This window comes from Alexandromys fortis, unplaced genomic scaffold, assembly GCF_014885135.2.
Source record: "Alexandromys fortis isolate MF-2015 unplaced genomic scaffold, M_Fortis_MF-2015_v1.1 scaffold_39, whole genome shotgun sequence".
In the NCBI taxonomy this organism is placed as follows: domain Eukaryota; kingdom Metazoa; phylum Chordata; class Mammalia; order Rodentia; family Cricetidae; genus Alexandromys; species Alexandromys fortis.
The window spans coordinates 13,713,305-13,740,196 of NW_026067918.1; the positions used below are offsets into that span (position 1 = coordinate 13,713,305).

The 26,892-nt window shown below is 47.6% G+C and overlaps 1 protein-coding gene across 5 annotated transcripts; it reads right to left on the reverse strand.

Annotated features, from left to right (window-relative positions):
• Positions 1-562: 562 nt before the first annotated feature.
• On the reverse strand, positions 563-12,066 carry LOC126500550 (secreted and transmembrane protein 1A-like). Of its 5 annotated transcripts, none has more exons than XM_050140547.1 (6): positions 11,914-12,066; positions 5,054-5,209; positions 4,121-4,417; positions 2,136-2,189; positions 1,713-1,884; positions 563-1,193 (listed from the first exon to the last, which is right to left on the reverse strand). In XM_050140547.1, exons 2-6 carry the CDS (start codon positions 5,142-5,144, stop codon positions 1,184-1,186), a joined length of 624 nt encoding a protein of 207 aa, XP_049996504.1. In that variant the 5' UTR covers positions 5,145-5,209; positions 11,914-12,066; the 3' UTR covers positions 563-1,183. The 5 variants fall into 5 exon arrangements, with proteins under 5 accessions (XP_049996504.1, XP_049996505.1, XP_049996506.1 ...); XM_050140548.1 differs by lacking the exon at positions 11,914-12,066 and adding an exon at positions 7,934-8,082; XM_050140549.1 differs by lacking the exon at positions 11,914-12,066 and adding an exon at positions 7,950-8,077.
• Between the last annotated feature and the right edge of the window lie 14,826 nt (positions 12,067-26,892).

A 26,892-nucleotide genomic window follows, 5' to 3' on the forward strand; every position in this document is an offset into this window, starting at 1 on the left:
GCCAAGACACACAGGGCCTCACGCTGTCGCCCAGTGTAAGAGGGCAACAGGGGAGCTTGATTGCATTTAGGATCACCATGGAATCACACCTCTCTGGATGCGTCTGGCAGTGTTTCCAGAAAAGTTTAACTGAGGAAGATGTGGGTGGCTCCACCCCATGGGCTGGGATTGGAATTCCAGATTGGCCAGAAAAGAGAGAGCAAGCCGGGTACCAGCATTCGGTTTTTCTGCTTCCTGTCTGTGAACACAATATTTTGAGCTGCTTCATACATCGGCCACCAGGCCTTCCCTGCTGTGATGCTCACACCTCTGCCAGCAGGCCTTCCCCACTGTGACATTCACACCTCTGCCACCAGGCCTTCCCCACTGTGACATTCACACCTCTGCCACCAGGCCTTCCCTGCGATGATGTTCACACTTCTGCCACTAGGCCTTCCCCGCTGTGATGTTCACACTCCTGCCACAAGGCCTTCCCCGCTACCACAGACCGTATCCTCAAACTGAGCCCACATCAACCTTTCTTTCCCAAGCTGATCCAGTCTCAAAAAGAAACGAAGCCGGGTGGTGGTGGCTCACACCTTTAATCCCAGCACCAGGGAGGTGGAGACGGGAAGGGATATGGCTGGGCAGAGAGAGGGGAATATAGGTGGGAGGAGACAGGAGCTCAGATGCTGTCTGTGGGTTTATTCTGAGAATGCAGTCTAAGGCTTCATAGAGACGGATGCAGTCCGAGGTTTTGATCACCCCTTTGGTCTGGGCATTGGTAGAGGTAAGAACTCCCTAGTGGCTGACTGCTCTGCTTCTCTGATCTTTCAGCTTTAACCCAGGATCTGATTCCAGGTTTTTATTATTAATACTAATTAGAATTTGTGCCACAGCTGTCTTCTTGTTCATGTGAATGAGAGATGCCCAGATGTTCTCCAGCTTCCAAGGCCCTTCCTCAGTGAGTCACTCTCCCCTCCTCTACATAGAACCAAGGGTTCCACCCTTGGGAAAGTTCTGTGCCCAGCAAACATAAACAATCTTCTGCTCTGCCAAGCATGTGATAATGGCTCCGTGGTGTTTGGGTTCCAGAGAGTCGTAGCAGCTGCCAAGGGCTAAGAACATGACATGCCCATCCTGGTGGCCTCTCTCTGGAATCAGCTCCACAGGCAGCTCCTTCAGCTTCCGCTGGCCCACAGACTTAGAACCTCCTTATATAGACAGGGAGAGATGAGAGGAGAGAGGGAGGGTGAGCCCCTGAGCTCAGACCTGTGTACAGAGAGGCACAGGCATGCACAGGTAGTCCATCGTCTCGGACACGGTGATACCACCTAAGCTGGGAACACCCACCTTGTTCTCACACTTCTCCTCCCAGCAGAACCTGGGTCTAAGCCCACGGTGAACTTACTTCCAGGATGCCAAAAGTCTGAAACACCCTGGATCAGAAACCACAGGTTCCCAAGAGTCCCGAGAGGATCCTGAGGACTATAGACTGCATGCTGCTCCCCAAGCTGTCCGAGGGTCAGAATAGATCCCCAAGAACAAATAATCCTTGCAAACCCAATTCAGGACTTATGTTCTTTGCTATTAGAAGACTGAAAAAGTCCTTGCAGTGGGACCTGGGGTCTTGGCCCTGTGTGACCTCCATGATCCCTCTGAACCCCTGTTGAAGCAGAACTCAGGGGACACCCCAAGGAGGTACGAAGGACCCAGAAAGACCCCACCCGTACCTCAGGTCAATCACTGAAGTACATCCACAGGGACTTCTTGAACGGTAGCGCCTGTAACAGATTAGTGCGCCGATTCCTGCGAGTCCCAAGATCAGGATGACAGCGACCAGGACTCCCGCGAGGGTCTCAGGCCCGTCCTCTAGTGGAGCTCTCTTGGGCTGGATCAGTGCGTCTGAAGTGGGCAGGAGTAGTCAGGGGTGATGCTTGCCACACTGGTCCTTTACTATATCCTCCCTGGTTCACAGTCCTACAACGTCCATTGTTCACCACCCGCTGACCCCACACCCTCCTGGGCAGTGACGCCTGGTGAGCAAGTTCAGGAGGGGCTAAGGGTGAAAGGTCCTAGGTGGCCAGCACTTGGCTCCATGGCATCAGAAGCAGCTGGGATGCTAAGAAGCCTGGGGACAGGGTTAGGACACCTACCTGAAGGGGGTGTGGATAGCCTCTTGTCTGTGGGCTCATCCTTGTTTGAAGGCTCTGCCAGAGACATACCATCAGGTTGGATGTTATGTGTTTGCACCCCCAATTCCAGCTGCAGTCCTGCAGGACTGGCTGGTCCCAGGAGGGACCAAGCATCAGGCTCACCTTCAGGGGCTCAGGGATTATGACAGATCGAATTGGTGTGGGCAGGGTAAGAGGGACATGGAGACTTCACAGAGAGGATGGAGTGGGCAGTGGGTTCCAGGTTGGGAGGAACTCATTTCTAGGTGCAGTAAGGATGGGCATCACGGGGTATACCAGTCTCTAGAGAGATACAGGGGTGACCAGAGGGATGTAGGTAGGACAGGGGTCCTCTGCAGTTACTTCCACCTTGTGAATGAATCATGATAGTTGCTAGGGTAGTATTCTAGCTAGCCTGACTGCCAACTTGACACAGCCTAGAGCCTCCTGAGAAGGAAGTCTCAGCTGAGGAACTGCCCGGATCGATTGACCTGTGAGCATGTCTGTGGGGGATTATCTTGATTGTTAATTGATGTAGGAGGGTCCAGTCTACTTTGGGCAGCATCATTCCCTGGGTGAGTGGTCCTGATGTATCTAAGAAAGCTAGCTAAGGCGGCACACACCTTTAATTCCAGCACTTAGGAGGCAGAGGCAGGTGAATTCCTGCGATTTCCAGACCAGCCTGGACTACACAGTGAGACCCTGTTCAGAGAGAGGAGAGTGGGAGAGAGAGAGAGAGACAGAGACAGAGACAGAGACAGAGATAGGGAGAGACAGACAGAATGGAGGGAAGAAAGAAGGAAAGGAGAAGGAAGAGGGGTTAGACAGAAGTCCGTGAATAGCATCTTTCATGGTTTCTCTCTCTCTCTCTCTCTCTCTCTCTCTCTCTCTCTCTCTTCTTCTTCTTCTTCTTCTTCTTCTCTCTAAGTTTAAACACTTACATTTTTATTATTGATACAATTGGGCATTGTTCGTCAACAATAAAACCACATGCTTCTCTTTTTTAAAAAAACAAAAACGTTGCCCAGGTTGCTTAGTAACACTAGGTCCATATTGCTACAGAGCATCAGTAGGATGGAATTGAGTAACATTGTTCTTTCGGACCAGTCTCTGCCGAGTTGTTCAGTCTCTAGAACACTCATTGTTATCTTATCACCAGCTTGGATAATTCCCTTGTATTAGTTTTCCCACATCTACTAAAGGAATCGAGACAAAGGCTTTGTCTGTTGCCATTCGGGGGTTATTTGTGGTGGAACTCTTCCAAGTGGTGGCTCCTGGCTGCAGTCCTTCCTTTGACGGTCACACAGTGAACTGAAAAGCTAGAGAGTATTTCTAAGAGGGTGACCCTCAAGGTTAGGCTGATTGGCATTTTTATGATGCAATTTCCTCCATGGTTTCTGTCTCAAGTTCTTGCTTGAGTTCCTACCCTGACTTCCCTCAATAACAGACATTGCTCATAAGCTGAAATTAACCCTTTCCTCTCCCAAGTTGCTTTTGGTCATGGATTTTTGTCATCGCAACAGAATTAAGCTTGAACAGGAAGTGTGTGTGGGTCTTTGCTCTTTGGTTCTTGTTTGGAGACAAGGTCTGACCCTGAACTCTCCTGCCTCACAGCCTCCTGAGTGCTGGGATCATATCATACTTGCCTGAACTTTCTTTTTCTAAGGCACACAAAGTCCAGGGCAAGCCTTCGTGGTGGAAAACGCTGTGGGGAGGGGGACAGGGTCACGGCAGTGTGGATACTCCTGGAACTGGGGCCTCATTCTGTGGTCACCAAGGCTTAGCACATTTTCAGTCAAGACTTAGATGGTCTTCTGCCCTGAACAATGGAGCTCCTTTCTACATCTCAGACAGATTAAGCTCTTTGCCTTCCTCTCTGCCCTCCTTCCTGTCCCTCAAATCACCACACCCTAAATACTGGAGCCTTTATCCCCTCTTACCCCCTTACTCCACAGTCCCCACCTCACCTGAAACATTCAGGGTGACGTCTTTGTAATCTCCCTGGCATCCGCGCAGGTACCACAAGTATAGCCCTGTGTGGACATCCTGGGTGTGGTTGATCACGAGCTGTGCCTGGCCCCCTTGAACTTGGAGCTCCCACTCTTTCCAGCGGAAGTATCCTTGGGGCGTCTTATTGAAGATGATGTTGTTGTCTAGCCAGATGGTGACATAAGTGAAGTTATTGGAGATGTTACAGCTCATCTTTGCGCGGCTGCCTCTAGGCACAGACAGTACGCCCTGGGTGCAGTTAGCAAGGTCCCAGCCTGTGTGGAGAAGATGATCACACATGGGCAAAGGCAGAGCTGCGGGACAGTTGCTGGCTGCTCTTGTAGGACGTGGGCAGCGAACCAGGTGCGGAGGCCTCCAAGAGACGGGATGGGAAATCTCACACTGATTGAGTCAGAGATTGGCACACGCAGTGGGGGAATGAATGCACGGGCAGTGATTCCACGACCTCCCTGGGGATGTCAGATCTGGAGAGCTGTGTTGGGGGAACTCCATGGGCCCCATTTTCTATACTCACTCCGATTGATTAAGGGTCCAGAGGGTGCCTAGGCTGTGGGACAAAGCTGGATGTATCCAGAGGAGGTTAAGCAGGTCCTCAGTTATGTCCTGCCCCCGTTGCCTGGCCAGGACACCCTCTTTTCCTTGCAGCCTAGGTGTAGTTTTGGGCGCCCCCTCAGTGTTCTAACATCAACTCCAAGTGTTGCTGGCCCTTTCTCTGTTGTTAGCCATCCTCACAGCTCACGCTTGTGTAACCCAGGGGCATCAACCCTCCTGTGGGTCTTTGATGCTGAGTCTCCTGGGCGGCAGACATCACTTGGCTCTGACCTTGGTCTGTCCTTCCCATCCTGTCTGCACCCTTGCACCCCTCCCTCTAGCAGAAGACCCAGACCTACTTTGATTCTGAGCGTTCAGTGAGGCAACCAGGAGCAGAAGACTGAACATACTGGGAGTGTGGACAGCGGACAATGACGGCCAGGTCTTCATGGGCAGGTGGTGGAATGGGAGGTCTCAGGAGACCCTTGTCATTTCCAGCTGTCTGGGAACAACACCTAGGAGGAAGAAAGCACAGCATGATGGGGGGGGGCTGTCCTAGCCTGGCCAGGGGTGCACAGCTCGGGGTCCCTGCCTGAATACCCGCGCTCCTGCAGGATTCTGAGCCACCACCATTCAGTGAGGTGTCATAGGCTGCGGAAAACACATGAAGCTACGAGCAAGGAGCACCAGGTTGAATGATGGGCACTTCTGTAGAGATTCCCACGGAGCTAGCAACTGCCTGGATCTCACTGCCTGTGGGAATGGAGTCAGGGCAGCGAGAACATTTTAAGTCTCTCGTTTGTTTGTTTATTTAGACAGTATCTTGTTATGCAGCTCAGGGTGACCTTAAGTTTGTATTTCCTCACCTCAACCTCATAAATGCTGGGATTATAGGCAGGTGCCACCAAACCTGAGTGATTTTATAGAGAGAAAGATTGACAGCAAAACATGAAGGATTTCCATACATCCCTGTTTGACCCGGATCTGCATTGTCCGTGTTGCTGACTTCTCTTCTGCTCTTCTTTTCTCTTTTCTTGAGATAGCGTATCACTATGACACTATGGCTGGTCTGGAACTTGCTTTGTAGCCTACTCTGGCCTCAGATCACAGTATGCCACCCCACGCAGCTCCTTTGTTGTTAATATCTTACACCCAGTCACAGGCTTACAGGACATACCTGTTAAATTATCTTGGGTCGAGAAATACTACAAGATCAATTACATTTTTCTTTATTATAAGGGACAAACTCATGAAACAGGAAAGAGAAGTCCAAACTCAGATGTGTAGCGCAGGAACCACAGAGAAAGTGAACCCTGAGCCTTCCCCAGGTGTTTTTCTCCAGGTTCCCAAAAGGGCACACCCCTAACTTGGTCCCACCTCCTAAAGTTCATTGGCTGACAGAGATTCCCCATCTCCTCCCCCTTTTGTCTAAATAAGAGACTTTTAAAAACAATACAAAGCTATATACAATAGGAAAAGATATCAAGTATAAAATTAGAACCAGCATAAATAATATTAAATCAAGGAAAACATGCTACATGTTTAATAAACATTCTATTCTAAAAAGTCTAAGCCTCACGTCGGAAATTGCCTGGCTAAATTGTAAAAGGAAGGTAACTAAGACTATTTCATCTTTAACTCCATCAAAAGCCTGAGAAGGGAGAAAATATTACTTGAGTAGATAGGAAGTACAATCAAGCAGCTTCCAAAGTGAGCAGTATATGACAGAGACAATCGGCTACCTGAGGAATCACCCAAAGTCTCATTTGTAATGTTGAAGCAACCAACTTTTGCTAAGGCCATTTTCAGAGGCAGGAAAGGTTTTAGAACTGTCTTATCCTGTCTTGGCAAGGTTTGGCAGTCCTTTCCCTTGTGGCCTGCTTGTCCAGTCTGGATACCATGTACCTTGTCAGTGGTCGAGGCATGGGCAGTTTCTTGCCCAAAGGCCAATTGTGCCAAGAAGAAAACAAACTCCAAGTGGAGTGTCTTTGGTGCTCAGCAATGTCTCAGGAATAGATTGGTTCTTGGAGTAGGAGGTCCTTGTGTCTATATGTTACTTTCATTGGTCAAATAAAGAAATTGCCTTGGCCTTTTGATAGGACAACAGCTTAAATAGGTGGAGTAGACAGAACAGAATGCTGGGAGAAAGAAAGCAGAGTCGGGCAGATGCCATGAAGCTCCAGCCTGAGATGGACGTAGGTTAGAATCTTCCCAGTAATCTACCACTTCGTGGTGCTACGCAGATTATTAGAAATGGGTTAATCAAGATGTGAGAATTAGCCAATAAGAGGCTGGAACTAATGGGCCAGGCAGTGTTTAAATGAATACAGTTTCCATGTAATTATTTTGGGGATTAGCCAGGTGGCCAGGAACTGGGCAAGACACAGCCCGCTCACCGCTCATCTTTGCAACAGAGTGGCACCCACGCTGGGTGGCAGGAAGCGGCCTGCCTCTCCTTCTACAGGTGCTGTCAGGAGCAATTGTGTCTCAAGTCAACAGAACCCTAAGTTATTTAAATGCCACGGTCCATAGATCCTTGAAGTGGTTGAAGATTACCTATCTAGGCAGAATACAATCTCTATGTATCCAAATAACCTAATTAATCTGACTATATGTATAATAAACATGAAAAACTATTGACCTATAATACTTAATACTTATATAACTTAAAGACTAAGACTTCATATCAGAATATTAAATAATCTATAAACAACTGTGTAGTAAATGAGGAAAATGACTTCAAAATGTAAACAATGTATAAGTATCTTGATCAGAGGTAGGACTATATAATACAATATGAAAATATATCCTAAAAATTGTATCTATATACAAAATGTCTTAGACAGAGGTAGAAACATGCATGCATACAATCTGACAAAATAACTTTGCATAGGTGTACAAACATTGTAAACAGAAAAAACAAATATAATTTGAACTTGTATTAATATACAAAAACTATACCAATGTAAATTGTCCATAAATAATATTTCACAAGTATTTATTCTATTACCCACTACTATTATTATTAGTGTGAGTAAGTTCACACTAAATAATCTATTATCTCATTCAATTTTCTCTCTCTTTATATATATATATATCAGTGCCTGGTGTCCACAGTCCACACAAACCCAAACCGAGGCACAGCATCCCATTCTGGGCTATGGGAGTGGACCCCTAGACTCTCAAATTCCTGCCCTACCCTGTGCTCAACACCAACTTCCACCTCCACTCCGACTCACACTGCTGCTGCTTCACCTGCAACCTGTTCCCAAGCTCCGGGGGAAGGCAACGGGGAATCTCCCTCCAACAGCCACGTTTCGGGCTGTTCCCGGGTGACAGCTTGAAGTTAGGTCTGTATTATGTGCTTCCAGGACTGCAGCTGGAGTGTCTTTGAGTTTATGGCAGCTGGTGTTTCTATCTTATTTTAAAAAGCTTTTCTGCACAAACATAATATTGCACGCCTGTTATCTTAGCCCGTGGGTGGTAGAGACTTAAAGATCAAGGCCAGTTCCCATTGCACAGCAAATTCAAGACCAGTCTGGGATTCCTGAAACCCTGCCTCAGAAAAACAAACCAACAATAACCTCTTTTTTTTTTTTTTTTTTTTTGTTTAGAGATAGGTCTTTTCATATAGCCCAGGCTGACTTTGAACTTGAGGTCCTCCTGCCTCAACCTCCTGAATGCGGGGGTGAGAGGTATGGGCCACCACTCCGGGACCTTTTCTTACTTCTAGCTTGTTGTAAGAAGGATAGTTTGTTTAAATTGCTACATTGCTCCCACGCTATGAGATAAGCTGGTCCTGGTGGCTCACACCCTGTTGTTCCAACGCTGGAAGGTGAGGCAGGAGGATTTCTACGTGTTGGAGGCCAGCCTGAGTGTGAGACTCTATCTCTCCACCCCTCCCGTCTAGAGAAAACTAAGGAAAAGCAGATGCTGGAAACTATCCGATAGACACAAGTCGAGAGAAGCCAGGAGCACGTCAAACCATCCTTTCATGCATGTCCTGTGTTTGTGTACGCACATCCACACAAATGAGAACATTTTCATGGGAAGCTTAGTCACAACACACTCCCTCTCCTCTCTGCTTCTCCCCGTGGTACTATCTGTCCCTCGAGACTCTTCTCCACGGGACAACTGTGATCTTATTTGGAGTTAAGTCACCACGGTGTAGCCAGTCAGGATGGGTTTGTACTGAATCCAGTGAGTTGTACCCAGCAGGGCTGACATTTGAGAAGGAATTTGGCACATAGGCACAGAGATGAAGGCCATCTGACATTGGCAGAGACGAGATGGCACAGCCACAAGGCCACAGCCACAAAACCCAGTCTCTTGGAGCCTCAGGACAGAAATAGACCCTCCCTGAGCCTGTGCAATGTGGCTTCTGTTTCTGACACCCAGGACTATGAGGACATAAATTCCTGCAGTTGTGAGTTGTGCAATTAGCCCTTGCTATGTCAGTTTCTCACGCGGTATCTGAATTCTGATTGGTCTGAGAGACACTTGTGTTTAGAGAAGCACATTGTCTTTCTTACACAAGGCCAATTCCTTTCTTGGTCACTCCTCGCTCTCATCTCTTTTCCTTGGAGACTGAAAAACTCTACACCCTGATGCTTTCCTTGCCTGTTTTTTCTTTCAAAGCTTTAAGTTTTAACTTTGAAATGTTTACCGGAGGCTGAAGAGATAGGTCAACCAGTGACATGCTAAACAAGAGGACCTGAGTTTGATACTTAGAACATAGATTAAAAAGTCAGGTATTAGGCCAGGCGGTGGTGGCGCACGCCTTTAATCCCAGCACTCGGGGAGACAGAGGCGGGTGGATCTCTGTGAGTTTGAGGCCAGCCTGGTCTACAAAGCCAGTTCCAGGACAGAGAAACTTTGTCTCAAAAACAAAACAAAAAACAACAGCAACAACAACAACAAAAAAGTCAGGTATGAGGGCTAGAGCAATGGCTCAGCAGTTAAGAATGCACGTTACTCTTCCAAAGGACCCAGGTTTGATTCCCAGTGCCTACATGCTGACCTAATATAGCTTGTAACTCTAGTCCCAAAAGATCTGATGGCCTCTTCTGGCTTACAAGGGCACCAGGCACCCAGGTGCAATATACATATATATTGCCAGGCAGAAATGTATGCAAAACACCCATGCACATAAAATTAAAATCTTTTAATTTAAAAAGAAAAAATCAGACATGGTGGCACACACTTATAACCTTGGCACTGGGGAAGTGGAAATAAGAAGATCCCTGGGGCTTGCTGGATAGCCAGTCTAGCCTACTCGATAAGCTCCAGGCCAATGAGAGAGCATGTCTCAAAAAGGGAAAGTGGAGGAAAACACCCTCCACAGTGTGTACATATGCACCCACCCACACGTGTGCGCGCGCGCACACACACACACAATCTTCCTGAAGTCATGTTGAAAACCGTGACTCCGAGAGTCCGCTGTGGGCAGCATGTCAGGGGACACTGGCTAAGCAGGGCTGACCATCCACTATACCAGGAACCCTAATGCTCAAGCCCTTGTGGCCCTAACTTGGGCATCTGCCTTCTTACTTTGCAGGTTTCAGCAAGCAGCTTTGACACCCAAATTAACAGCTGGCTAAACAATCTCCTTGGTTTTTATCTTCCTCTAGATCTCCCGGCAGACTTAACTCTGCTCCTTATTTCTGTAGAATCTGGAGTTAGCCACAACCTATTTTGCGTGCTACAAGTGTGCCTCTTTGTGCTTTTTTTTTTTCCCACCCCTGCCTATGATCAGGAGAGCACCATAACCAGTTTTCCAGCATTCTGGGTTGCTGGGAACTTGATGGGCGGAAACTAGAAAGGTGTGGTGACTCTCTTGAGGGGGCTTTCCACCTCTGACAAGATCTACCTAACACTTTCTCTGAGACAGCGTTGTGAAACACTTTCCCCCAAGTTCCTGCCAGAATGAAAACCCCTAAGAGACTTTGCTGAGTGTGCTGTGGGTTTGCTCCACAGATCCTGTTCTAATCCCTTGGGAGACATGAAAGCCCAGCAGGGTCAGTATCACAGACCCAGGCGAGAATTACCTCTAGGACACGAGGCCAGAAGCTGGCAGTCAGCTGGCCTTCTTCTGTACAGCTCAGTGAGAAGCGCGGTGGGCCCTGGCTCGTTTACCGCCTGAAGGGGGACAGCCAGTACTTCTTTCATGTTTAGTGGCTTGTGTGGGTCCACTCAGTGCGAAGTTCCATGAAGTTTATACTCCTGGCATGTGGCTAGGAAGGGTAGCTGGCACAGGAAGCCGGCACCCTTGCTGGGAGCAGATGGACCCCTCCTTGCAAGGACCCCAACCCTTTTAGAGACTCACTGGCCAGACACAGAACAGCTGCCCTGAGGGAACCAGCTCAGGCTTGGCTTCCTGGCTGGAACTCTTATACCCAAGAGAGATATTAACTAGAAGATGGGAGGTGGTCTGAGAACGTGATGTCCTCAAAGGAAATAATGAGAGGGAGAAGGAGCCACGGAGCACCCTGGTGTCTGGTCTGCATGTGTATGTGTGCATGTGTATGTGTGCATGTGTACGTGTTCATGTGTACGTGTGCATGTGTAAGCGTGCATGTGCAAGTGTGTATGTGTATGTGTGCATGTGTAAGTGTGCATGTGTAAGCATGCATGTGCATGTGTAAGTGTGCATGTATACGTGTGCATGTGTAAGCGTGCATGTGTAAGTGTGCACGTGCACACGTAAGTGTGCATGTGTAAGTGTGCATGTGTAAGTGTGCATGTGTATGTGTGCATGTGTAAGTGTCCACGCAGGTATGTGTGAGTGTTCAGGATGTGGGTATGAGCAAGGACAAAGGCTCAGGATCCCACATGAAGGTGTGCGCACAAACCTGCAGGTGACGACAGTCTGCAGGAATTGGTGCTACTGGGTGAGTTCATCTTTTTCTTATTCACAGGCCTGGAGCGCAATGTCCATCCTCCCATCCTCCAAATCCTCCACCATGCAAGTTTAGAGGGCAGAGAGAACTTCCTCCTCCTTGCCCCACCAGCTGCCTGCCGCTACTCCTCCAGAGCTGAGCCTGAGGCACTTCAAGACACTCAGCCCTGATCCTGCCTCCTGCTGTTTCCCGAATCCTGACACCCTGATGGTGGCTCAACTCTGCTTTCGTTCATCTCTTTTCTGAGGCAGCCATTCCCACCGCACAGAACCCTCAACCCTCAGAGCATCCAGTCGTCCTCAAATCCCTGTTCCCCTCACCTGCTCCTTCCGCAGCAAGTTCTCCAATGTTACCGCCGCAGCTGCCACAGGAGCTCTGGATTTGGCCGACTAATTGGGAAACTGAAAGCCTTGGGGGAGGGACTAGAGGAGGCAGTCTGTCTAGTTCCTTGCTCTGTAGGAAACAGCTCAATTTTCAGGAACTACTCTGATATAACAGAGCCATGAGATTCCCAGCGATGCCATCATTAGCATGTTTGAATTAGAAGCCCTGTATTCGCTGCATCCCGGGAGCACTGGAGGAAGGTCCGGGATTTTACTAGGAAAACCCTGGCTGGAGCTGGGGTTTGTGTCAGGGCTCAAGGGCTGCTCTTTGGGGAGCTTCCCTGAAGGGGTCAAGGCCAGAGGTACTTTAGGACAGCCCTGGGGTGTGTGGCAGGAACAAAATGCAGGGTTAAGATGGAGATAGCAGCAGCAGAATTCCAGGGCTGACGTCCTTGGTCAACCACACAGTAAAGCCCCGGGACATATGGAGTCTGCTCTGCTGATCCCCACCAGGGCCCTGCATCTTGTAGACAAACCCTAGCCGGTCTCCTGGGCCCCACCTGGAAAAGGTCCCAGATTCAAGGAGATTGCCGGTATTTGACACCTGCTCCTTGCAAAGAGGTTTTGCAGCCTGCTCTGTGGACTGCGTCTGAGAAGCCTCATAATGAGATGCGGAGACCGCTGTCCACTATTGGAGAGAAGGGCTGCTGTGGACCCAGCCTTGAGCCAGCTCCAAGCTTGGCTCCAGCCTCCTTGTGGCTTAGCAGTACTGCAAGGTCAGCCCAGTGTCTGGGCTCATGGACAGTGGAAGGAGGAGTCTGGGGCCATGGATGTAACCGGGGCACTCTGGGGAAGATATTCTCGAGGGACAGGAGATAGATGGGGTGACCCTGGAGAGGGTTTGTTTACATCCCAAGTGACTTGCGAGCTGCGAGGAGACCTGCACTTAGAAAATCTGTGTCCACATGAATACAGTGGACACTAGGTCAAAGACCTGAGGCCCCACAGTGATTCTGTAGGATGTCTGTGGCCTTGCGGAGACCCAGGGGGAGAACCCTGAGATATGATCTCTAGGGGTGAAGATCCCTAAAGAGGCTATGCAGCGAGCCAATCCCTTCCCCACACTGGTCCTTCACTTGGCACACTGCACAGGGACAAACAGATGTCTCTGGACGTTAAGAAGAGGCCTTGCAGTCTCCAGACATATGGTGATCAAGCCCCAAAGAAGGTGGTGAGCTGTGGCGCCTCCGCCCAGTGACTTGGAGGAGAAAAGGAAGCAGATTCAAACTCTGGGAGCCTGCAGCTGTGGGGATGGGCAGGAGGGACCGACTGACTGGTTTGGGGTCCAGCTGTTTCACAGGCATTCAGGAAATGAGAAGGGACACACTGGCCTGAAAGAGTGGCCAGCATCCCAGAGTACGGAGCTGACCACAGAGAACCTTGTCCTCTGTGCTCTTTCAAAGCAGTAAGTTACTTCACGTCAGCAGATAGAACCAAGAGCCTGTTCCAGCCTCAAGAAAGACAGTTCCATGCAAGTGTGGAACTCAGATGCTTACCAGGGGCTCTGAGGCAAAGGAGCAGCACCCTCACAGGTTCCCCAGACACCCCCAGTGCCAGCACAGGCTGGAGAAATCCAGACGCTAGGACATCATGGGCTCCATAGCCTTGCCCCTGTCCTTGAGACTATAGCCCAGGTTACCATTGCCTACTCCCTCCCTCCTCTGACTGCATCTCCCAGGCAGGGCCACCAAGGTCTTCAAACAGCAGAAGGGGCCTCTGGCTGATGAGGGGCTAAAGGGCATCTGAGGGTACTCAGTGTCTTTCCCACAGAGATGCCCTTCACAGTTAAGCAAACGTTTATTTCCTTTGTGGAAGTGCAACCAGTGGGTGTATTTCGAAAGTGAGAAGGAAAAGGGGCAGAAAACAGACCAGAATGATCCCAGCGGTATAGAGAACATCCCCGGTTCACTTTCCCTTTCATGGCTCCTTCTTCTTTTCCTTTCTTTTCCGTTTTTCTGATAACGGAGCTCTGGTTGGCCTGGATGTCACTGAGTATATCAGGCTGGCCTGAGCCTCACAAAGATCAGTCTACCTCTGCCCCCGAACACTGGCTGGGATTGAAGGTGGTTCTACCACAACCTGGAAAGCCAGATCCCAGGACTGCACCAGGGTGGCAGCAAGATCGCCTTCAGAGCAGCAGAGACTTGGGGAGATCTTCTTCTCCATCTGAGGACTAGACTCTTCCTGTCCGAGGGTAAGTAAGGAATCACACGTTTTCTGATGGAGACTTAGGAAAAACAGGAGCAAGCATACGTTTTCCTGATGGTAATCTTCTCTGTTTCTTTGTCTTGAATAATCTCTCTTTCTTGACAGTCTCTCTACACAGCTACATCTCTTCACATGCGGTTACATCTCTCTCTCTACATACATACGTCTCTCTTCTACACAGTCACACATCTCTACACATGGTTATATCTATTTTCACATAGTTATACATTCTCCACACATCTCCACACCTTCACACTTCTTTACACAGCCAAATCTCCCTCCATGCAGCTACATTCTCCACACAGCCATAAGCTTCTTCCGTCACATACATCTCTCCTATACACATGCCTCTCTTCTATATCTCTCTATCTGCTCAACTATATCCCTTCACCATTCTCTCTGCACATTCAGCTACCTCCCTTTCAACACAAGCACACACCACACATGCACACGTACACACACATGCACACACATGCACGTGCACACAGGCACACACATACACACATGCATATATGCACACACATGTGCACAATGCACATGCAAACACACACAAGACACACCCACGCACACATGACACACACGCGTACATGCACACACATGCATACATGCACACACATGTGCACACACATGCACACACACGCATACACGCACACACATAGGGGCACACACACATGCACACACACAATGCACACACACGCATACACCCCTCACATTTCTTTCCTACCTCATTCTCTACAGCAAAGCCTCTGGACAGATATGTATCACATTCTCGGGGTCGTACATCACTTCTTGAGTAAACAATAAGAAACAGCCATGCTGGCCACACGGATTCTCTCAGGCTGGGGACGTCATGCTGACTGGGCACGGTGAGTAAAGTAAGCGTACATCTCTGAGTGGCCAGGGTACCCAGACAGAAAATGACACTGAAATTCAGGACTTAAATAACAAACAGGTATTTGGCTGAACCTTGAGGCTGGGAGTACGTGAGGAAAGTCCATGGCTGAGAAAGTTGTGTCTACTAAAGTTGTTTCATGTTAGACCTTGAATCAACAATAAATACCTGGGAAATTTTCCTTGTCTGTTCATCTCTAGGGGCAACCAGGTTGCTTTGAATTTGTTCTGAAGTCTAGAATTAGCTGTCTTGGTGGCTGAGAATACTATTGCTTTCCTACGTCAGTCTGAGTAGTGAAAAATATCCTCATATTATTTCTATTCCTCAGAATAATACTGATTAAGCAGAAATCATCTTCCTGGCCACCCACAGCGACATGTGTGCCCAGTAGATGGAATATTTTCATGAGATGAACACACAAGTAGGGGGGGGATACCCATAGCTGTTGTTTTAGGGAGGAGTCATGGCAGCCATGAGAGAGAGTCAGTGACCCCCATGGTCTTTCCCGAGCGGGTGCTCCCCATCAGAGAATTAGTCATCTGATACACATCAGCTGTCATCTGCTCTATGACCTAATGGCCTTCAGCAGTGTTCACCACCATGCCCGGCTCCCACACCAGTGTCCATGTCCACTAGTGATGAAAGCTTGGTTTTCTGGAGATTTCGTGGGTAAAACCAAGCTCTCAGGCCTGACGTCTTAGTGGCTGACTTGGACTGGAGTGGGCCCTCTGTGATGGAAAGAAATGTGTTGCAGTCTTGGGGGGGGGGGTCCCACTAGCAACCTCCAATCAAATGCACTAGGATTCTTTGGCTATTTTGTTTTGAGACAGAGTCTTGTGTAGCCTGGGCTAGTCTGGGACTCACATAGGTGAGGATGACTTTGAACTTCTACTTCTCCTGCCTTCACCTTCCCAATGCTGGGGCTGTAGGTATGTAACACTATACCCAGAAATGCTGGGATTATTATTTACTTAATTGGAGATCAGGTCTTGCCATATAGCCTTGGCTAGCCTAGAGCTCACTATGTAGACCAGGCTGGCTTTGAACCCACAGAGATCTGCCTGCCTCTGCCTCCCGGATTCTAAGAATGCTGGGATTATTATGCCAGAATAGACTTTCAGGACTAGTCAATATGACACAAAGTTAGATTTTTTTTTTTCCCTGTGCAATAGCTTAATTGGTAAGCATTTCCCGTGTAAGAGAATCTCCAGCCCTCACGTTAAAAGCCGGTACAGCCGCACAGACTTGTAACGCCAGCTCTGGGGAAGGAGAGACAGGAGGATCTCCGGGGCTCGCTGGCTAGCCAGCCTAACCCATAAGTTTAAGGTGTAATAAGGTGCAAAAAATTAACAAGGTGGAGGGGATGGAGTGATGGCTTGGTGGGTAAGAACACTTGCTGCGGAAGCAGACCTGAGTTTTAATCCCCAGCACCCTGTAGGAAGCCAGATGTGGCTGTGTATGCCTGTAACCCCGGTGCTGTGAGGAGTGGAAACAAGGAGGCCAGTGGAACTTTCTGTCTAGCCAGGAAGCCTGGTTAAAAAGCCAGCAAGCTTCACGTTCTACAAGCACACTTGTATCTGTGTATCTGCACACACACACACACACACACACACACGAGAGAGAGAGAGAGAGAGAGAGAGAGAGAGAGAGAGAGAGAGAGAGACAGAGAGACAGAGAGACAGAGAGAGACAGAGAGGAGAGTTTTAATATAGATTTGACTGTGGGAGAGGGAACAGAAGGTTTTCTCTTTGTTATTTCTTTTGTTGTTGGGGGCACATTGCTATGGCGTGTGTGTAGAGGACAACTTGAAGAAACCTCTTCTCCAATCCATGAAGGTTCTGGAGGTAGAACTCAGTCCAACTGAGGCAGCTTGAGAGGGTCTTGAGAGCATCCTGGAGCAGCACCGACTTCTCAGCAGGATCCTAAGAACCACCACACGTAAGGGTTTAGTAGTTTCTGCTGTGGTCATGACGGTCAAAGGTTTTAAACATTAAACACCAACGTTTCAGTTTGCTTATGTTGACCTAAGGAGTTTACTGGATGAGGTCATAGGGTGGTTTCTTCACTGCACAGGGCAGTGCACAGGGTGGCTAAGATAAAAACAGATCAAGATGTAGCTGGACGTGGTGGCGCATGCTTTTAATCCCAGCACTCAGGAGACAGACACGGATCTCTGTGAGTTCGAGGTCAGCCTGGTCTACAGAGCGAATTCCAGGATAGTCACCTGTCACACAGAGAAACCCTGACTCAAAAAAAAAAACAATTAATAATAATAAAACAATAAAACCAGATCAAAATATCAGATAAACCCTTGGCTTATTAGGTTACAAAGAAGTCAATGTATGTTTTGACTGTGAACAAGGCTGATTATCCTGTTTTTGTGAGTCTTAGGAAATTACAGGCCTAGGGACCAGAAAGGAATCAGGCTAAATTCAAAGGTATATATGTTAGGATATAAACATGGGTCACTGATATTTTAACAACCTTCTTGAACTATGTCTATAAAAAGAATTCTGGCTGAGCATACAAGCTCATCCCTGTAGCTTTAGTGTTTTGGGGGCTGGAGCAGGAGGAGTGCCATGAATTTTAGGTCAACCTGGACCACAGTGTGGAGACCCTGTCTCATAGTAATTGACTCCGTAGGTGTCCCCACAGTTAATTTTATTATGCTGAAATCTTAACTCTCAGCTGGTGAGAGGCTTCTACCAGACTCCTGGTGAGGGGCTCATTTTTCTTCCCGTATTCCTGTATTTTCCCTGTCTTTCCATGCAGCCTCACTTTGCCGTTATTGGTTTGTAAACGCAGGTTGCTGAGCAATGACAGGGGCTTAAAGAAGTCACAGCATCCAAAGAGGACTTGCTGGAGGAAGACGTTAACACAGACGCCCAAGTAGTCACTACAAGCGCTTCGTGGGTAAAGCTTGTCCTTCAGACTGACAACCTGATAACCGGAGTTAAATTCCTGGAATCCACGTGGTGGAAGGGAGAGAACTGCCTTCTGCAAATGGTCCTTTGACCTCAATATCATAGTACGCTTACTCACACACACACACACAATAATAATAATGACCACGAACAGAAGATAATATGGAAGCCAGTAGGAGGTCTGAAACGTAGCCAGAGAGTAGAATCAAGCTATAGACGCTTGGGACGGCAACGCCAGCACACTGTAGAGAGTGATGGAGACACTCAGGGCCTTTACCGGCTGAGCTATCTCAGCGGCCGTAAGAGACATTTTACATAGAGATTTTAAACATGAGGGTTAAGAGAAGGGAAAGGGCACTTGGGGAGAAGATAAGATACATCTCAGAGTGTGGACACCAGCCACAAATAGTCAAGAATAGAATCTGGATTTTTTTTTTTTTGAAGTGTGATTCTCTTCAGAGGGCTGTTACTGAGGTCACTGTGTGGTTCTTGAGGGACATGTGACAAGGTGACTGTCATCAGAGTTAAAGTCCAGCTCACAGGATTGGAGGAAGAATACATACTTCCTCATGTACACAGTTAATTGTCATATGGAAGAGAGTGACCCCTGACCTGAGATCATACACACTCAGATCTTCAGTCCTGACTATTTTATCATTATTTTTCCTTGCTAATTGGACATGAAGTGTCTATAAACAAAAGGACTATTATCCACATGTTGTTGACCATGCTGGAGCTTCCTGGGTTCCCTTAATTTCCATCCTCCCAGAGATAGGGTTTTATTACTAGGGTTTTAAAGGCAGATCTTTAAAGCAAACTAGGGATTTAGAGGTGAACACCTCACTTTTTGTTCCAAATGCAAAATCAAAGCAGTTCTATTAGCTCTCTTCAGCCATTGCTGAGATAAAACACTCTGATAAAATCAACTTAAAGGAGAAAACGTTTATTTGGCTCACAACTCCGGGCCACAGTTTCATTTTGGGACGTTCAAGACAGCAGGAACTTGAAGCGATGAGTCACACTGACAGCCAGGACCGGAGAACAATGAATGAATTCACTTACGCTTGCTCGGCTCTGCTCAGTCTCGCCATTGTTATCCAGTCCAGGACCCCCTGCCTAGGGGACGGTGGTGCCCAGGGTGAGTGGGTCCTCCGTGCCAATGAACACAATTAAGACAATTAGTAATTCTCACCGAGGCTTCTTCCAGGTGATTCTAGATGTTTCAAATGGACAATGGAAACTAACCAGAACAAGTTACCCCGGGTTTGCAAAAGACTAATCAGTTTGAATTCTCTCCTGGGGACACCAAAACAGTATAGATTTAATATTTTTCATAGTTATACAATTAAAAGAGGTTCCCCTATACTCTTGTTTTTCTAAGTTCCTATTTCCCTTTCCGGCTTGCTACCATAAGATTTAAGCTTCCCCGGATGTAGCCTAAACCCAAATAGCTCAAGGAACCCAGATTTGCTCAAAAGAGCTCAAGGTGACCTGTCACGCAAGTGGCAGTCACCCCAATGGCTCAACAGAACCCTAAGAGTCCAGAAGAACTCCAAGAGATAAGGACCCCACACTTCCTGCTGAACAAGTTGCAGAAATTAAAATTAATTCAGAATGAGCCCAAACAGCTCCAAAGAGTCACCAGACTGACTAGAGAAAGGGTTCAAGGTGTGAGCCACAAGGCCATACTGTGTCCCTCACTTACACAGCTGAAGAGTGGCGTTGAAGGTGTAGGTCAGAGGCAGTGTGCAGGTGCAGGTCTCATTAGTGGGAACACACGGCGACAGCAGGGGCGGAAGCTGGTCTTCAAGGAAAAAGACAGAACAAGTCTCCGCCATGCAGATCCTACAGGAACTCTTTAGGAAACAAAGAAGTTGCTAAAGCATGGGACACTTTCACCTACTGTCTCATAAGAAATTCCAAGATTTTTCTTCTTTCAAAACCTGGGGGCGGGGTGGGGGGAAATCGGTAAGATGGCTCAGCAGGTAAAGGTGCTTGCCACCAAGCCTGATTCTTATAGGTTGTATACACACACACACACACACACACACACACACACACACACACACACACACACACGTTTAAATAACGTAAACAAACAAGCAAGTCAAAGGCAATTTTGGGGACACACAGGGTCTCTGCAGGCCTGAAACTTACTACACAGGCCAGACTAGCTTCAGATTCACAGAGGTCTGCCTGTTTCTCCCTCCTGAATTCTGGGACCAAAGATAGGCATCACCATGGCCTGCCCAGTTCCTTTTTAAATTGGGAATGGCTAGGCGGTGTGGCACATGCCTGTGGTTCTAGCATTGGGGAGGTAGAGGGAGGAGTATTAGGAGTTCAAGGCCAGCCTGAGCTATACCACACTCTACTTCCCAAACAGAACAAAGCAAACAAAACACCAAGGCTTTTTCTGTGAGATGTGTAGTCCCTGCCCCATTCCCTCCACCAACCTACGTTAATGTTCATGTGATTCCAATCCGCGCTGATGTCACAGCTAGTACCTTTCACTGCGTGCATCTGGGCCTCACGTTGATAATCGACAAGATGATAATGGACAGGTGCTGATAGCTGTCTTGGCATTTGTTCTGTAAACAGACGCTGCTTGTAAAATGGAGTCACCAGGGGCAGACGCGGGCTGAAGCCCAGGCTCCACACAAAATGGAGTAACTTAGAGCAATACACAGCTGACCTATCTCCTTGAGAAGCCAGCATTTTGATCATTTAGCCGTAGCTTCAATTTAGAATTCACTGTGCCGGGGCAAGGAGGGCTGGCAGAAGTGACTACGCCAAGGACAACTGACAAAGGGGCAGCCGCTCTTCGGAAAGAAGGCTGGGTGGACAGAAGGAGGAGAAAGAAGCATGCCAGCATCTGGACCACAGGACAAAAATAAAAATAAAGATGGGTGTGGTGGACAGAAGCATGTTAGTACCTAGTGAACCTTTCTGTCTTAATCAGGTTCTTCTTCTAAAATCTGTGTGTGCGCGCACGTGTATGTGCCCGGCGTCACACCCAGGATTTTGTGCATCTAAGCAAGAGCTCGACCACTGAGCTATAACCCACCCCTTTTAAAATTTCGGCTATGGTCTCATATATAGCTAGGATTCTTTGAACACAGTATGTTTCAAGGAATCACTTTGAACTCCTGACCCTCCAGCCTCCATCTCTCAAATATTGAAATTAACATTATCTCGGCACCGGGTGGATTTTCCCAAGGCAATAAGATGATAGGAATGGGCATAAATACATCCCACGCATTGTTGACAAAGGAGGAAAAAAAAAACCAGATAGGCAGTAAACTGTAGGTTAAGGGCGTAACCACGCTGATTTTTTAAGTGAACTTTGGTAGGACCGAGAGGTAGTTCAGTAGGTAACATGCTTGCTATTTAAGCATGAGGACCCAGATTTTATCCCTAGCACCCAAACTAAGAAACAAACACGCAAAAAAAGAGAAAAAAGCAGCTGTGTAAAGAAACTACTCAGTGGGAAGCACCGGGTTCGCTTTCGGAGGGTCTAGATTCAGTTCCCAGCACCCATATGATGTCCCACAGATATGTGTAACTTCATTTCCTGTGGGGGGGGGAGGAGGGTCCAATGTGGTTTTCTCTGGCCTCTGAAAAGAGAGGGGTGGAAGGGGCAAGAATGACCAGGCACACACATGGGACATGTGCATATATGCAGACAAAATACTACTCATACAAATAAAATTAATATATTATATATATAATTATATATTTATACATTTATATATATAAATATATATACATTTATGTATATTTTAAGGATGCCAGATATGGTGGCATGCTCCTATAATCCCAATGCTGAGGAAGTGGAGACACCCGGGTTCCTGTATAAAACCCAGCCGACTTGGGGAGCTCAAGACCAACATGAGACCCTATTTCAAAATAAGGGGTGGATTGTGATGACCTTCATTGTACAAGAATATATATGCATATATACACACACAAAGAGAAAACAATATAGCCTCTCATATCAGCTGGGTAGGATGGCACACATAATCCCAATATTTGAGAGAAGGAGGTAGGAAGTTTAAGAGTTCCAGGTATTTTCCTAAAACTCCCCCTGAAGCCACTGGGTGCCACATGAGTAGGGCAGTAGCTCTTACGCCGAGGACTCTGCTGGGTACCACTGTTCATTTTGATGGGCATTGGCCTTTCTTCTTTGCTTTGCCCTTGTAGGTTTCTAAGTTCCTTTATAAATATGTTCTTAAGACAAACAACAACAAAAAGCCTGACATCCACACCTCCCCAGCAAGATCAGACCTGCCGTGCCCTCTGCCTCCGGCACACACTCATCTTCTGTTCACACCTTAGCCTTAGCCTCGCTGTTCCTGGAATCGGGTTCCTGAGGTAGGAAAAGCAGAAGGAAGTGCGTGTAGCCAGAGTTTGACTCATGAAGAGAAATGAGAACACATGCAGTTTCTTTTCATCTTCCCTGTGGCAGTGTTAAGCAATGTTGTGCGGAAGAATAAAATGAAATCGGGAAATATATACTTGGGATCGAGCTGAGGTAAGCTATCAGAGCTTTCCTGGACGTAGGCTGTCGAGTCTTTCTCAGACTTAGGATGTCCTGCAGGAATTTAAGTTCATTTTCTCCCAAACTGCACTGTTATCTTCTTGAGAGAGGGTCTCGTGTGTCCCCAAACCGGCCTCAAAATAGTCTACATAGGCAAGGATGGCCTCGAACCGCTGATCCTCCTGCCCCAACTCCAGTGTGCTGCAGTCTCTGGTTTATGTGATGCTGGAGGTCAAATCCAGAGCCTCATGCACGCTAGGCACGTACTCTATCAACTCAGCTGCACGTCCAGCGCTGAAATTTGAATTGTTTAGGGTCTCTGTTACACTGCTTCCTCATGGACAACCAACTTCCCTGGGACATGGTCACTGTCACTTCTTATACAAGTAGGGCAACTTTGTTACTCTCCGTTCTTCTGGCTTTGAGGCAATCTCTAAGTGGCAAGCTCTGAGATCCGTGGGCCTTAGGGTGTGTCTGACTCCTTCAGGCCCGGTGATATGTAATGAGATACAATTCCAGATTTTTTTTTTGGTGGGGGGGGGGGCAGAGTTTCACTATGCAGTCACGGATAGACCTCACTATGTAGACTAGGCTGCGGTGGGATATTTGTACACTGTGAAGATGTGTTGCCATGATTGGTGTAATAATGGCCCATATCTTGGCAGAGAGGATAGGCAGGATCTCCAGGGGGAGAGAGGAAGAGGAGGAGGAATCTAGGCAAGCCAATTACACCAGCGAGATGCCAACGAGATACGGAGGTAGTTAGACGCGCAGAACGAAAGAAATGTAAAAAGCCACACGGTAAAATATAGATTAATAGACACAAGTTAAGCCGGGCGGTGGTGGCGCACGCCTTTAATCCCAGCACTCGGGAGGCAGAGGCAGGCGGATCTCTGTGAGTTCGAGACCAGCCTGGTCTACAGAGCTAGTGCCAGGACAGGCTCCAAAGCCACAGAGAAACCCTGTCTCGAAAAACCAAAAAAAAAAAAAAAAAAAAAAAAATAGACACAAGTTAATTTGCTGTAAGAACTGCTGGGACAAGCCAAGGTAAGGCTGAGCTTTCATAATTCATAGTGCTCCATGTGGTTATTTGTGAGCTGGTGGCCAGAAGAAAAAAAATCCAACTATGCCAGGCTGGCCTGAAAGTCACAGAGACCCACCTGCCTCTGCCTCCCAAGTGCCGGAATCAGAGGCGTGGGTCACCATGCTCCACACAATTCAAGGATTCTGTTCCTCATTTTTACAATACTTTGGTTTGTGTGTCCCAATCTCTCCCAGAACAGATGGAGAACAAGACATCTGTTGGTTCCTATTTCTTTGGGGCCGATTTTTAAAAACTTGGTATGTGTTTATGTGTGGGTGTGTGGTATATGTGTGTGTGAAGGCCAGACATGGACATCTGGTGTCCTTTCTAGTCCTCACCTTCAGGGAAGATTTTTTTGAGGGGGTGTTGAGACAGGGTTTCTCTGTAGTTTTGGAGCCTGTCCTGGAACTAGCTCTTGTAGACCAGGCTGGCCTGGAACTCACAGAGATCTGCCTGCCTCTGCCTCCCGAGTGCTGGGATTAGAGGTGTGTACTGCCACCGCCCGGCCAGGGAAGATTTTTAAATGTTCCCTCAGCTGAAGCTTTCTTATTTTTATGATTTTTATTATTTTTAATGTGTGTATTTATTATTTTATGTATGTATGCATCCATCTGTATATGTGAGTGCCCAGGTGCCCAAAGGAGTCCAGAAAAGGGCATCAGATCCCTGGGGATAGAGAAGTACAGGTAACTGTGAGCTGCCCATGTGGCTGAGAATCGAACCCAGGTCCTCTGTAAGAGCGTTTTGTGCTCTTGACCCCTATACTGTCGCTCAGGCCTCTTGGCTTTGAGATCCCTTTTCCTTTCATCTTCTTTTTTCCTCTCTCTCCTCCCCTAAAGGTTTTGACATAACAAGGGAATGCAGAGCTTCCTCCATCTTGTATTCTTGCTGAGGCCATCCAGGTTTGACTAGAATTTGATCTCCTTGATGGAGAGTCCCATGGCAAATTACCCAACTCCTTTCTAGGAACCCAAGGTCAGGATGTTCTAGCTAACTTAGTTTCTACTAAACTGCCTGTTTGTTCGTATAAAACTCCTCTACTTAATTGCTTTCAGCTTTTGTTAAAATGGCTACCTACAAACTGCTTACTTCTGTAAAGTATCCTCCCCGCTTGCAGCTGCCAAGAGATGCCAGTATGTCGTTTCTGCCTTTCAAAACCCTGTGTTCTGGACATTTGAGGCCACACCTAGGTCCTGGAATATCTGGTGTGGCCCCAGCCAGCTGGACTAAAGACTTGCAGTTGACTGTAAACGGTGTCCGAGTGGACTTTTCTGGTGGGCTACTTGTAACAATGTATTTCCTTTTTGCATTAGTCAAAGTTTCCTAGAGGAAGAGAGGGAGAAAGAGAAAGGTAGTTTGTGAAGAGATGGCTCCCCACGGAAAGTACTTCCTTTCCAAACATGAGGACCTAAGTTCAAATCCCCAGCACCCATATAAAGCCAGCAATAATAGCAAGTGTCTGTACTCTCCATGGTCCTACAGTGAAATGGGAGGTGGTTACAGAACTCCCAGAAACTTTCCAGCACAAGAAACTGGATGTCTCAGGACAAGGAGCACCAAGGATACAGCTCAACCCTGAAGGCCTGGAAGTTCCCTGTCTGATGTCACAGGCATACCAGCAGCTAAGGGGCATGCACAGCACAGGAAGAGTGGAGCTTGCTCTTAATAGCTGGCTGGCTTTCCTCTTTGCACTTTTATGCTACCTAGACCCACAACCTAATGAATGGTGCTGCCTGCAGCTAGGGCAGGTGTTTCTCCAGAGTTACTGTCCCATGTACCGAATTCTCCGGAACCGCCACCGCAGACACACCCAGAGGTGTGCTTCATTAATCTCCAGCAAAAGGCAGACCACAGATGGGGAGAAAAATCCTTACCAGCTGTACTTCAGATGGGAGGGGGGCTCAATATCCAGAATTTACAAAGTGTGGGGGGAGAAAAATCCTTACCAGCTGTACTTCAGACGGGAGGAGGGCTCAATATCCAGAATTTACAAAGTGTGGGGGACATGAGGTCCACACACTCATAAGCAGCACTGGAGAAGCCAGAATTGTTAAACACACAGGCTTCGACAGCTGTTCACACGGAAGACTGTAGGGAATATTGTTTAATAACCTGGTCCTCTTTGCCGTGAAGCCGGCCCATTGCTTCTCATCCAGTAGAACCCATTCTTGTGAAGGAGGACACAGGTGCCTTATAAAAGATATGTACGTTGTAAGGGAGTTACAATGTAGCCTTGCCTTAGACTTTGTTGTGATCCTTGTCACGAGGACATTTTCCTCAAAGTTTTACTGTGTCTAAATATGTAAAAAATAAACTGATCAAAGCCAGGCTCCGTGAGCTTGAACCAGCCCAGCTAACGAAATTGTGCTGACCTGAATTTTCTTCTTGACTCTGGTGTTTCTTTTCTCTCCTGGCCACAGAGCCTGCAGGGACCCCCACGTCTCAGTCTTCCGTTGCCGTGAAGAGATACCATGACCACGGCAACCCTTTCATTTCTTTCGAGACAGGGTTTCTCCATGTAGCCCTGACTGTGCTTGAGCCTGCCCTATAGACCAGGCTGGCCTCTAACTCAGAGATCTGCCTGCCCCTGCCTCCTGAGTGCTGAAATTAAAGACGTGTGCCACCACCGCCAGGCTGACCACAACAACTCTCCTAAGGGAAAACTAATTGGGGCTGGCTTCCAGTCTAGAGGTTTAGTTTATTATCAGCACAGTGTGTAGGCAGACACGATGGTAGAGAAGAAGCTGAGAGTTCTACAGCCAGATCTGCAGGCAGCAGGAAGAGAGCCACTGGGCCTGGCTTGGGCTTTTGAAACCTCATAACCCACTCCCCAGGGACACACTTCCTCCAACAAGGCCACACCTCCTAGTCCTTTCAAATAATGCCAAGTCCTATGAGTCTACAGGGGCCATTTTTATTCAAACCACCACCCTTCACAACAAAGCATTGCAGAAATTAAACATCAAGGAACCAATTTGCCTGTTAAAATGGACTAATGAAATGGACAGTTCCAAAGAAGAAACCCAAATGGCCAGTAACTATTTCCTTTTCTTTGTTTTTTTTTTCTTTTCTTTTTCTTTTTTTTTCAAGACAAAGTTTCTCTGTATAACAGTTCTGGCTGTCCTGGAACTCACTCTGTAGACCAGCTGGCCTCAAACTCACAGAGATCCGCCTGTGTCTGCTTCCCGAGTACTGGGATTAAAAGCATGCACCCCCACTGTCTGGCTGCCAACAACTATTTTTAAAGGTATTCCACATCCTTAGTCATCAA

Excerpts from the sequence above, each read along its gene's own strand:
- LOC126500550 (XM_050140547.1), bottom strand. The coding sequence starts at position 5,144 with ATGAAGACCTGGCCGTCATTGTCCGCTGTCCACACTCCCAGTATGTTC. Across the intron at positions 2,190-4,120 it reads CGTCACCCTGAATGTTTCAG|AGCCTTCAAACAAGGATGAG; the intron begins GTGAGGTGGGGA and ends TGTCTCTGGCAG. Across the intron at positions 1,885-2,135 it reads GCTATCCACACCCCCTTCAG|ACGCACTGATCCAGCCCAAG; the intron begins GTAGGTGTCCTA and ends TGCCCACTTCAG.